The sequence below is a fragment of the Dermacentor variabilis genome, chromosome 4, assembly GCF_050947875.1.
Source record: "Dermacentor variabilis isolate Ectoservices chromosome 4, ASM5094787v1, whole genome shotgun sequence".
Taxonomy (NCBI): Eukaryota; Metazoa; Arthropoda; class Arachnida; order Ixodida; family Ixodidae; genus Dermacentor; species Dermacentor variabilis.
Genome location: NC_134571.1, coordinates 31,688,614 through 31,701,814, shown reverse-complemented (window position 1 = coordinate 31,701,814; position 13,201 = coordinate 31,688,614). Strand labels below are relative to the sequence as shown.

Genomic DNA, 13,201 nt, shown 5'->3' with positions numbered 1-13,201 from the left:
TTGCGTCGCACTGTATGTTTATCAGTCTTCTCAGCATGCAATTTCCCACTGCTTCTTTTTCGTAATCCAGTGCATTAATTCATAACACAAACATGACCATATGCCATGCCTTTCTTTAATGTGCTTCTTACCACTCCCAGTGAACTTGCCAGTATCTAGAACCAACAAGTTCATAGACCAAACTATAATGACATTAGCTGGGCAGCGGGTGCGGGCCAGCGTCTCAGTGCGCATTTTCTGCTGCTCACTGAACATCGCACAGTCCCGGCGCCGTAGCAGAAATCTTTCTCACGTCTGTGCTTGCTGCACACCCAAGTTGTAGTCGATAGTTGTTTGCCGGTTCTAAGTTTCGCGAGCCAAGCTTCACGCAGCTTCTTATCCTGTGGCTACATGTGAATAAGTCTGACACTGGGCTCCGTTGCGTACGTCTGGCTTTGCGGCACTGAGCAATAGCCTACCATGCTGCACGCCTCCAAAGGCAGCCACTACCTATTGTAGTGCTTTCAAATGTTGTCAAGCAGACACCCAAGGCGTGAAAGCCTCGCCACTTAATCAGAACTGCGGCGCACATGGGACTTTACACTTTCGTTTTCAGCTCGCTTCGGCGCTTCCGAAGCAGCCGACGCGGCCGCTTTCTCCACGTGATCCCTCATGTCACGTCACACCGACGGTGGCGTCAGCTTTTTCCAGTGGTGGAGCTCACCCCCAATAAGCATGGGCACGTGGCAATAGCCGCACCCCCATGCCTGTATCTTCATTTTGATCAAGGGACCCATACGGGCCCGAAACGTGATGTTCTTTATTGTTCTTTTATTCTTGGCAAGTGCGTGTTTTTTTGTCACCAGTATGTTTCCTCACCAGACGAGTTTCCTCCAAACACTTGACTATACCCAGGGCTTTCAGAAGCCGTAGCCTGCTTGCATCAGTGCATCATGCACTGATGCATCATGCAGAAAATAAATATTGTGGCAGACGAAAACACAAAAAAGTAATATGCATTTTCTAAAAGTTTGCTGTGAGCATGCACCTTTTGTAGGAGACATGCACAGTTTATTTACTGGGAAGCTAGGAACACCAGGAACGGAAAAATTCATTGTGCTAAGAGCTTTTTTTTTTTTTTTCAGACTTTGCTGTTGCTGATTTCGCCACCTTCAGGAACATGTGTGGATAAACTTGCGCGAAGCATTGCCATCAAGATCAGGCAACATGTACTGCCCAATCTCGAGGCCATAAGGGCAGCCTCGATATTCTCCCACTCCCAAATTTTCCTAAAGCTTATGCATTTAAGCTCGCCTTATGATTTAAGAATGTTGCATCAATATAAAAAATATATTCCGTTGCCGAAAAAGCTTTGCTCTTCGTTCTCCAAACCTTTCATTTGTAAGTATTCTGATGAAAATGACTGAAGAGGGCCACATATTTGCTTCTAGCAAGTTTATACAGACAAGTTCCTGAAGCAAGTCAGATTGCCAACAGCAGACTCGCTGAAAATGTCACTGGGCTTTAAAAACAATGTGTTGTGTGTCAATTTGCTGTTCCAAATTTGCTGATGCTTGTGTTCTGCATCTAAGAGTTGAGAGATTATTTATGGGAAAGGCTGAGTGGTTGACCTGAGCTGGTGAAATCTAAAAGAAAATTATCATTATTAGTGTGTGTATGTATGCCTCAAAAGGTGTGTGCTCAAAGGGAAAGAATATATAAAAAAATTAAGTGGCTTGGGTGCTACTAGCTATCAAATTAACATAATATATTACTGGAGCGAAATTAACTATATTTGCATACTGCTAATAGTTATGTAACTGCAAGTACGATATTCATTAATATAGCAAGTTCTTGCACCCTTTTTCAATGCATGGAAGACCCCAGAAGCTTGCAATTGTGTAACTAGTGAGAGCTCATCATTAATGCTGATGAGAGATGCAAGAATGTCACCAGCATTTGCACTCGCATTTCCCCCCTCTTCTATGTGCAGTACTTTCGGATGTACGGCGCCACTCTGCAACCATGTGTGTTCCCCTCAGTACAGGGCTACAATGGGAACTTCAGCCTGACCATTGTGCCATACATGGCTGACTCCAGCATAGTCGTGCCTGATATCAGATGCACCGTGTCGGAGACTGCACAAAGCACAGACAGTTTCACTGAAGGCCTGAATGGTATTTGCTTTTCTTATTTATCATATTTCCCGAAATAACATGACCACTAGAGCTTAAAGGGGCCCTCAACTGCACCTCGAGCTTGGTGAAAAAAACAGTCAGCAGATAGCATACGCTACTGTGAATATCTCAGCCAAATTTTGCAATCGTTCGTAGGGCGTGGATCTCGCAAGGGGAGCGCAAATTCATCTCTCTAAACATTCTTTTTTTCATCAGAAGCCTGCATGTCTCTGTTCAGGACGCCTTATTTTGTAATATAGTAGATTCCCATACGTGGCTGCTATTGGCCAATAGCTGACAATAGAAGGGAGATTGGATCTGTGTGCGTCTTCCGATGGTTACTGTGTATATTTATCGACTCAGTTTAATAAACAGGCTGAAGTAAACAAAAATGTGCTTTCTGATTTTAGTAATAATTACATACTTCTGAAAGAAGCCGACCATCGTCTGCTCAGGCTCGGCCTTGGCTGCCTGCGTAGGAATGAAACTTTGGCCACCATGGCTTATCAGTGTCGTACCTGTCGGGTCTCTCTAATTTCGACTAGTTTTGAACATTCAACTAGCCTCGAACCATGCGAAACTTAAGGTCAGACCACACACACGCTTGCCAGCGCACTCTCACCCCTGGCCGTTCCTGATCAGATACCTTGGCAGACTTCGCTTCATAATTAGCTATTGATAGTGCTTAAAAAATGCACAAGTTGGATGTGACTACTATCCATCGATCAAGCTGGTGCAGGGTAAAGGTGGTCCCCACCATGTAGCACCGTCAGCATATGAGCGCGAGTGCGTACTCTAGCCCTGTCATGCACAAAGCAAAGAGTGCAGTTGCACGTAGCTGTGGTCTGTTGCGTAGCATAGATACAGCGGCTGCCGCGGGGCGCTGTTACGCGTCCACTGGCTGAGTACACTGCGGCTCGCTGAATACGACCGCATTTGGTGCTTCGTAGGCTCCAAAATGGAAAATAGTAGCGTCTATGTGAACATCCAAAATGAGGATTGAACTGTGGACCATGGTGACATTTAATAGGTGGATTGTTCGCAGTGCAAATCATTGAAGAAGGAGTGCAAATGGTGCGTTCGATTGCCAATAACTGCACTTCTGCTGAACATATTGAAGAACTTTTTGCAGTAATGTATTTTTGAAATAGTGTAATTTAACTATAAATGCATTTCTCGACTATGATAAAAAGTGGTTCTAGGCCCCTTCAACATGAGCACACTGACATTTTCGCATCTAAAGTTATAAACATGTTGGCACAATTACATATATACATGCCGTGGTGCCATTTACAACAACCGTGGCTAGTAATTTAATGCAGTTTGCTCAAGTGTAACATGTATAATGCAAAGCATCCTTAGCCCAACTTTGTAGTATGTTCGTCAGTAGGTTCCTGTCTGCGTAGTTTTGAACCTCCTTATAAAACAAATTGGATTCAGGGGAGGGTTTCAAAGTATGGTTTCTCAACACTGTAGCCTGATGCTCTACCCATTACCGCAGACACATGCATGCTTCTCTCTTGAAACTAGTGCTTTGAGACGATTGACGTGTGCATTAGGTCACGTAACAACAATTTGATTAGAAAGTGAGAGCATGTGTGTGCATACAATTCTTTAGTTTAAGCCACAGACCTGAAAATGAAATGCAGGCAAACCTCGATATAAGGAACTTCAATATAACGAAATTCTTGATATAACGAAGTGTAACTTTTCATAACCTCTTGTCCATAGAACATCATGTGTTTGGAACCTCAATATACAGTCGCCGACCATTTATTCGGACCTCACGGGGACTGCGGAAATGTCCAAATAAACAGGTGTCCGAAAAAGCAGGTTAAGAAAAAAAAAATGAAATCCTTTATTTCCACACACTTATTCGAGCTCGGCAGTAGGCTTGAAGAAATCATGAATGCGCCGTTGGACACTGTTCCGTTTACGCGCAATCAGATAAGCCTGAATCTCGGAGAGGGTGGCTGAAAGCACAGTCACTGCTTGTACACGCTCCGCATGCGGCAGCATTGTAGCACATGGTGCGTCATCTACCGACTCAGAGTCATCGTCCGGCGGTGCAGCAGAAACCTGACGAATGATCTCGCCGTCGTCAAGTTCTGCGCATGTCAGTACAGCAGTGTCAGCACCTGTGAAACTGTCAGATGAGACGGTGTCCGGAATCGCAATCACTGCGCAGGTCTCGGCAGAACATTTTCCGCGTCAGTAGGAAGCACATCGGAAGGCGACAAATCTTAGGCCTCTCAGCACCCGCTTTCCGGCATTCCCCAGCGCAGTCTGCACAGGCACTGTCGGCGCCATTAGACACTTGACATGAAGTTGGCGTGCTCATGATTTCTGGCGCACCTCTCGGTAGTGACTGTGCATGGCTGTAAGCATGACTGAGCTCATATGCAGCCGCGCACACTTCTTTAGAGGCAATCTGCTGCGTGTGGAAAGAGTGGGCGTGCCGAGATGGCGTGGCGTTATGTAAGCTGTATTCCTGTGTGTTTAGGATTGGAGGTTGCGTAATCTTGAGTTTCGGGGATTCTTTCAAATGAGAGGCAGACAAAGCATTCGCTCCCCGCTGCCGGCACTTTTCAGCATAGCATCTTCCCAATGCGGGCGACGCTATCAGCTGCGGGGGCGGAGTGCACGCGGAAGCATGGCTGGCTTTGATTAATTCATAGCGCCGATGCAAAGATATTGTCAATGTGGCATGAAACCTTATCATTTGTTGCCGACTCCCGAATCATGAGCCTCTAACATGGCACATAGCCAGATTGTGGGATATGCCAAGAATTGGACAGGTAGCAGAAAATTATAGCATTGATGGCGTCACAGCAATTAAACATAAGAAACAAAAAATAAACATGATGCACAAACATTGCCTGAATTGAATAAATTCATATACATAATAAAAAAAATTGGACCACATTGAAGAAAAGAAATGTAATGGTTTGGCCATCTGTAAGGTTACATATAGCTATCCATGTGAGCTTATTGAAATGTGTCTCAGCTTTACTCTATCTCAGGATGCTAAGATTGTTGTAGTCTCTACATGTATCTTATACTTCACAATATGCAACACTATGTTTTACAAAAACAATGTTGTGTGCATCACCAAGAAGTTATGGCATGCTTTATCCAAACAACCTTGTCTTGGGCAGTGTCTGGCCTTAACCTTGTTGTTTGAGTATCTTTGGGATGTTGGCTTGCTTGACAATTTGACAAGCTATAATAAATACTTCATGCACATTAGAATAGCCTGACTAATCCAGGTTTTCATCTCCTTAAGGGTGGTTCTTTTTATTTTCTCTTTTTCTTCTGCTTTCTTCTTCGTAGGGCGTTTCTTTCCCCTTCTTCATGCAGAGCAGATTCTCTGCATTTTTTTAACTCTTTCCCTACCAAGGACGAGCCAGGCCACTCGTTTAAATATGCGTTATTCATACCAAGGACATGTTGGGCTTGTCCGTACTAAAATATGCAAACACAAGTTCAACTTCACCATGCATACATTAGTTTTGGCATTAGCTATACGGGCGTTTAACTGATGCTGCCGCTCTATTTCAGTGCAAGGAACACACCTTCTCAGTTAGGCTTAAGTTTTCAAGTTCTGCAGTGAATTTTTTATCGTTATTGTGGTTAATCCCTTAACCGTTTCGGATGAGCGCTGCTCCTCTTTGCCGAACTGTTCCAAAATCATTCTGCTTGAGATATCTCCTCTTGAGCATTTTGAATGAGACATGCTCGTTTGCGGACTCGTTGTTGTGTCACTTCACATATGGCAGCATTTGGTAGGTAATTTTTTTCTTTTTCAACCGCGGTTTCACATTTATTTGGGGGAGGCAACTCGTTTTTGGCATCCGGTGGAGGCGACGCATGTGTTGGCGGTCTGTCATTGCAGAAAAGAACCCTTTTGCTGTCGTCAATCTCTTCGAACGATAATGATTCAGACACAGAAGTCTACTTCGCTTCTGGAAGCGATAGCAGTAGTGACTTAGAAGACACTATTGCCAGTGCGCGTCAGTGGCGGCGCATCGACATGAATGACATCCCTATAAAGCCTCCCCGGTTTCCCTTTTTAGGCGTCTCCAGTAAGGCATCAGAATGATAAAAATTTCTGAACTGCACTCATGCTCTGTTTTCTATATTGATTGCCAGCAGGCCTCATTTATCATGAGCAATAATAAGCTTTATTATGCTAATTTTGCTTAGTATGTGCTTGAATTTTTCTTTTTTAACACTGGAAACTTGCTTTTTAGAATAAAAATATTCAGCATCAAATTAAAAAAAAACATATAAGCAGTTTGGGCACAGAAATTGTAAAAATAATAAAACGGTTAAGGGTTAAACTCCCAGGTTATATCTTCTTCTTTTTTTGAATATGTTTTTGAAGCCTTGGTCTCAAATAGAAATTAATTTGCGTTTTGTTGGATCTTTATTTGTGTAATCATTTGTGTCATCCAACAAACACTATCCATATATTTGAGTGGCTAGAAAACCATCGTCTGCTACCTAATAGCATCAAGGCAGCTAGATTCAAGAACTTTGTTATAAATGAAGGGGAATTGCCCATGTCGACTCCAGCATTGCACATGTTAAAATGACCCTGGGTAGTCTATCATAAAACTTGGGTGATTGCATGAACAGGTACAAGATTTAAGTTTCATTGTAGTTAGCTACATCATAACCTCAATTTTGGAATATGCCAGTTGTATTATAGTTATAGTCAAAGCTTTTTATTTTAGTGCCAGAACTTTAATGCATAATGCAGTTATTGTCAAATTTTCATTTACATGTTGTAAATCGAGCTTTTCTGCACCAGCCAGCTATAAAATCTTGTAACATACATCAAGGATATGTTGTGATGATATGATCAAGTTCCTCAGCTTGAAGAGTGGTTATTCTTTTTTTTAAGAAACGGATCATTGTTACAGTGAGGCGGCAAGAAGTATGTTACAGTTCGTTTAATTTGCATGATGCAGATCAGCTCTTGCCAACTTGTGCAACCACTGTGCATATTGAAAAAACCAGTGCAATAGTTTGCGTTGAATGTTTACTTTCAGAAGACGGCTCCCTCTCCTCCTCATTACCTGGCTTTGGCACTGTCCGAAATGGCAATAATTTGGGCACTTCACCATCCCACAGCTATGAAATGATGTCACCAGCTGTTTCCCAACCTCAGAAGTGACTGCACTGTTATGCTGTGTGGTATGGCAGGAGTGTTCTATGTGTGGTGCACACGCCAAGATTCCCAATTCTAGTCATTCTCTGCAGTTCTCTGGTTCTCTCACTAGTCATTTGAAAAACTTTTGAGCAGCAATGTAACATGCAGTTTTTCCATACCTGTGATAAGTAGCAGTGCCACTCTAAGATGACTGCAGTCATATGTCTGTGCCTTGTCACACTTTGGAGTGTGTACATTCAACACATGCTACCGGTACTTGACCTGCATTTAGTATTTTTTCATGTGTTCGCAATTTTTGCAGCGGTGGTATTTTCTTGACATGCAGATTGCATTTCTCTGCACATGTGAGTGCAGCGTACATAAAAGGCATTGCTGTCCCAGTGCCAAAAGAAAATGACACTTTATTGATAACTAAAAATCTGCTTTTTTTACGCTTTGGAAATCTATGCAGTAGTTCTTGTATAATATAATATGCTTTGTTTCAAAGCTTAATGTTAATGTCGTCATTGTTAGTAGGAGTTATGGCTGACAGCATTAAGCTTTACTTTTAATCCCACTGTGATACCTAATAGAGACAATACACTGCTAATTGCACATTTTTTGGCACTGTCTATTCATCAAAATTCCTAGTCAAATGTACCAATGTACACCTCCATGCTCTAACATGGTCACATTTGAACATTGCCATTTGTAGTTTGGTAGTTATAGCCTCATTCTAGTCAAACGTGTTAAAGTGGCAGTGCAATACACACACCATTCTTTAAAGTGCATCATATTTCATTCACATCTTGTGTCTCATATAAAAGGCCACTATTTTTTATAGCTTGTATATTTGTATTGTTCCGGGCCCATCATAAACTTGTGATACTGAACAAATGTGATCTTCAAAGTGCCATAGTCCCTGCTTTGTTTTTTTTCAGAAAGTTCTTTTTTGTGGGCCTCCTTACTGACAAGCCTTACTACACACAATTCAGCTGTTACCTTATTCTTTCAGTACTCTTCCATACACAAGCTAATTGTACTTGTGATCATCAGTGATTTGACAGCTTGTATATCTACCATGCCCAGCCATTGCCACAAGTTACATAAGAGAGCTTCTTGACCCTATGTACTTATCATTGAGCAAATAACTGCATTTTTTTTCTTCGTTTTTTGTAGTGCTTAGTGTCTTGGTCACTGTTTAGTCAAGTGTTCTGACTGTTTCTTTTTTTCATCTTGTGCTCTCATTACTAGCCATGATCTCTTTGCCCCTCATCTTGATATCCATCAAACTAAACATTTTTTTAAATCTCCTGTGAGTGGATGAATAGCTGTGTTTCTTTATTCCTGTCATATGAGGGGGAAAATTTTTTTTTGAGAATGGTACAAGCAACTCTAACAAAAAAAAATATTGTTAAAGAAAGGCAAGACCAAATAGGACATTTTCTATGCCATGCTGTGATAGCATTGCACATGTATTCGTGGTGCAGTGTACCTGGATTTGTTTTCGTTTTCTTTTGTTCCCTGTTAAAGAGCTGCAAGGTGCCAGCTCATGTCTTAGCAATTATATAATTTTTGTTTAAACATTGTTACGTTCAGAAACTGAAGTTCAAGTGTCACTGACCCTTTTTCTTCATATGAAGTATTTTGGGGTCTGGTCTGTTGCTTATTTTAACCTATAACATATCCAACATAGCTTTGAATAATGTATGTGTGAACTCATTTCCTCAAAAGTTGAGGAAAAGATGTTCACTGCTTAATGCCTATGCTTTTAACGTTAAGTCGTGGCATCTTTGGCCCTACTTTTTCCTTATGCCATTGAAACAGTTTTGCATTTTGTCATTGTTTTGTCTCAAGAATCGAGACATGTATCTCACAACCAGTGTCTTCCCTGTTTAAGCCATCTTTGTTGGGTCTCTAAAGAATTGAGGCACATATGTGTCACAGCCACAGTTTTTGCTATTCAAACCTGACACATTCTTCTGTTTGTTTATTATTGGAGATTTCTATCCCTCCAAGGTGATATCAGAGTACTTTTGTTTTGGACGTGATAGAAAAAAGAGCACTGTCACTTTGTTTCCTCTACATTGTATCTATTGCTAACCACTAACTGCCACGCCCACTTTTTACTTCTGTAATATTTTTGTACATTTTCTTCAAATAAAGAAGACCTTAAGCACAAGGGATCTCGGTGTTATTTTTATTGGCAGCAGTCGCTTGTCCATTGCCTTGCAGGGCTTCCATATATTACAGAGGAACTTCATTTGTGTTCATCACTTAGTTTCTGTGCTCTATTTATTTATTTTGTTAAACAGCAAGTATTGTACCTTGATATGATGAACTTAAATATAGCAAATTATCTGATACAAAGAAGTAAATCTAGGACGTGGTTGTTATGCTTCTATAACAATGAAAATGCACCCGCCGTGGTGGCGCAGTGGTATAGTGGCTATGGCATTGCGCTGCTAATCCCAATGGCGTCGGATCAAAACCCGACCGTAGCGGCCGCATTTTGGTGAGTGAAGAATGCAACAAAGCCTGTGTTCCTTGCATTGGGTGCATGTTAAAGAACCGCAATTGATTCAAATTAATCTGTAGTGCCCCAATATGGCGTCCCTGATAATCAAATCGTAGTTTTGACGCGGAAAACCGCAGAATTAAAACTGAAAATGCGGGATTGCACACGAAGCAGACTTGCTTGCATGTGCTTCAAAACGCGTATTTTGGTAACAAAAATGTTACTGGCAGATTTCTCAGACTGCTCTTTTTTTTCGGACTTGCCTGTGGTACTGCCACCTGTCCTGAACCAATTTATAACGGCAGTAGCTGAAAATTCAGACGCCCCACTGTATTCCGTGCATAAACCACGCGCTCATTGCCAATAATGTGCAGCCATAAACAAAGTTGCTATGTTGACTGAGCCAGAAACCGAAATTTTTGGTCCATTCGATTGTAGCGGCGCTTATAAACTATAATGGGATGCAAAAGTCTGCAGTGAAGCCCCACCCATGCCCTCATAACCGCCACTCGCTGTTCCTCTGCGAGGCTGCAAATAGTTCGGACTTCAAACTTTCCCTGTTACCTAAACAAGATGGTAACCACAAAATAAAATTATAAGCGCGTAATTTTGTATGTTGTCACTGGTCAATTATACTGGAACGCCGAAAGTCGAATTCTTAATTGAACTGAAATAAAACGCATGCTTCGCAGCAACTATTTATTGTCAAGTTGTATCATTTTTTTATTTATTTCTCAATACTGCAATCCCCACTGGGGATTTTAGCAGGGTGGGAAACAATACATATGTAAAGAACACTATAGCATAAGCAACGAACACAATACAAATCAGGTCAAAAGAGCTTGAACAGCAGTGGCACAGAAAGATAAATTTTTACTCAATGCTTGAAACAAACACCAAAAGTGATGACTTTAAAACTTGGTCGTTGGTTAGATGATTCCATTCAACCACTGTTCATAAGGAATACTTAAAACAATTATTACGCACACTAAATGGGGTTATTCTTCGGCTATGTCGTTGCCTAGTAGCATAACCAGATGAAAAAGTACTTATTCCCGTGAGATCTCTTATAATAACCGTTAATAAGGTGAAAAAAGAATTTTAGTCCTGATACACGGTTTCTTTGCATTAATGGTGGCAGTTTTGCTTTTGTTAAGGCCACGGCGGCCGCATTTCGATGGAGGCGAAATGCGAAAACACCCGTGTGCTTAGATTTAGGTGCACGTTAAAGAACCCCAGGTGGTCAAAATTTCCGGAGTCCTCCACTACGGCGTGCCTCATAATCAGAAAGTGGTTTTGGCACGTAAAACCCCAAATATTATTATTATTATGCTTTTGTTAAGAGGTCTGTCACTGAAGTGTGTCCGAAGCTGTTACAAATGAAACGAGCTTCTTTTCTTTGCACCATTTCTATCTTGTTAGTGCCAGTTTTAGTAAAAGGGTTCCAAATTACACATGCATAGTCTAGGATCGTCAGAATTGCAGCTTTATATGCGAGTACGTGTACAGTGGGAGTAGAAAGTTTCAAAGCCCTCCTTTAAAAAAAAAAAAGCTTGCAGTTAGCATTAGCTATTACATATTCAAGGTGCTTAGTCCAAGTGAGGTCATTTGTGATCCAGAGTCTGAGATACTTGTAGTGTGTTACTTTGGAAATAATTATGTTAATAATACTGTACGGAAATGTTGGTTTAAGCTTCTGATGTGAAATAGACATAAAAACAGTTTTCTCGAAATTGTTCGACATTTGCCAGGCATCGCACCAGCCGACAATTTGTCGAAAAGCATCGTTCAGCAACTCCTGGTCAGTAATATTGTATATTTCTGAGTACAGTACACAGTCATCAGCATAAAGCATCAGTTGGCAGTGAAGTTTCATGAGTAAAACGAGGTCAGCAGTAAGAAATTGGGTCCGCAACCCTTTGCGGCAAGAATTACTGAAGTTCGCGGCTGCAATTTCTCCTTTGTTCGGGTGTTAGACTGCTTCTGCGGGGACAGCTGTAGGAAAGACGCAGACCTCTGTGGGAATGGGTATGAACACGATGTTACCAGTGTTTGGGACAACCCGGTCCACATACGTGCCAGGTGCGTCCCGCAGACAAATGCCATGAACCCCATTTGCATGAAGTGGAGCTCACGTTAACTAGCCGCTACATTTTGTTGAGTAATGCGGTGTCTCGATCGTTTTTGTTTAATTCTACCCTTGCCGTAATGCTGCTTCTATACCTCAATAATAAGCACCCGTCGTTGGTTCAGACTTATGGGAAACGTGCAATGAGCCGGGGGCGCCGCAGTGCGGGAGCAAGCGAACGCGTCTCACGTGCTCAGTGCTGCAGCCGACCCATGAGTTGAGCCATGTCAGGCAGTTAGCGGAGCTTTGCAAAGTCTCGTATGAATTGCTGCCTTGTAAAGTGCGCTAATAGCTACAAGAGCTAGCTGCCCACCTGCCATGAAGTTTTTCCGTCTTCTGGCGCGACCATGCATTAGAGACCTGTGGGAACGCTGGATTCACAGTGTACGCCGTGTGAAGTGATCGCGGACATCTACAAACTGCATGCTGTCGCTAGTTCGCTGTGAATTTGCACTCCACGCAAGTTAATCGATATTTTTACCGTGCAGACAGAACCTAATGGCAGCTGGCAAATTGGTCACGCATCTGCAGTCTACATTTAGTAGGCGTAAAACCATTAACGGATCCAGCTTCTCCCTCGTACGGTCTTGCTGTTTTTCCGCCGACCTACGGCAAAATTGCACGCGTGTTGTTACGCATGGACCAATGACTACATATGGGTACCCTAGTGCAAACTGACAAGTTGACAGGTACATAAAAAGTGGTACATCAGTCAGTTGGGCGCAATCTAGAAAAAAAATGTGCTACGCACGCTACGTATCAGCAGACTGCACAGTTCGTAGACATGAACAGAATGGTAGTGTCCCTGTATATGCTCCCGTGGGGAGCAGAGTTGCGCATAGGTCCACTTTATGTTCCAGCTCTGCAGTGAAGCCACGCCTCGCGCGCGCAGTATGCAAATGCCACAAGGTGTTCCATTTGCTTTTTGTCTGCTGGTTGCGAGCTACACGCAGCATTTGTTCGCAAGCGCTGAACAAGATTACACATTTTAGTGCACGATACGCTCGATTAGCCAGAGAGGTGCCAACCCCCCGAAATTTTTAGTTTGTATTACATATTGTTCCATCTGGAAAGACAGACGAAAGAGGCTATTTACACTGGAGCCAGACAGCCAGGCCGACCCTCACTCGCGCCAAGGGCACAGACCAACTTCATGGTTGTTCTCGCGGCGGCTCGTGTCTTGAGCATCTCTCGATGATATCGTAATACTACCCCCTGGTGGCAAAAGCGCCATCACAGCG

The 13,201-nt window shown here is 42.4% G+C and overlaps 1 protein-coding gene across 3 annotated transcripts in view; it reads left to right on the top strand.

Moving 5' to 3' along the window:
• The window catches only part of LOC142578879 (UDP-N-acetylglucosamine transferase subunit ALG13-like), a 76,050-nt gene extending 66,554 nt beyond the window's left edge, over window positions 1-9,496 (top strand). The window contains exons 22-23 of one of the 3 annotated variants that reach the window (XM_075688546.1): window positions 1,973-2,156; window positions 7,217-9,496. In XM_075688546.1, coding sequence (XP_075544661.1) covers window positions 1,973-2,156; window positions 7,217-7,338 — 306 coding nt within the window. In that variant the 3' untranslated portion in view covers window positions 7,339-9,496. Of the gene's footprint in view, window positions 1-1,972; window positions 2,157-7,213 lie in introns of those variants that run through there. The other 2 variants (XM_075688545.1, XM_075688547.1) reach the window with 2 other exon arrangements.
• The last annotated feature ends 3,705 nt before the right edge of the window (window positions 9,497-13,201 follow it).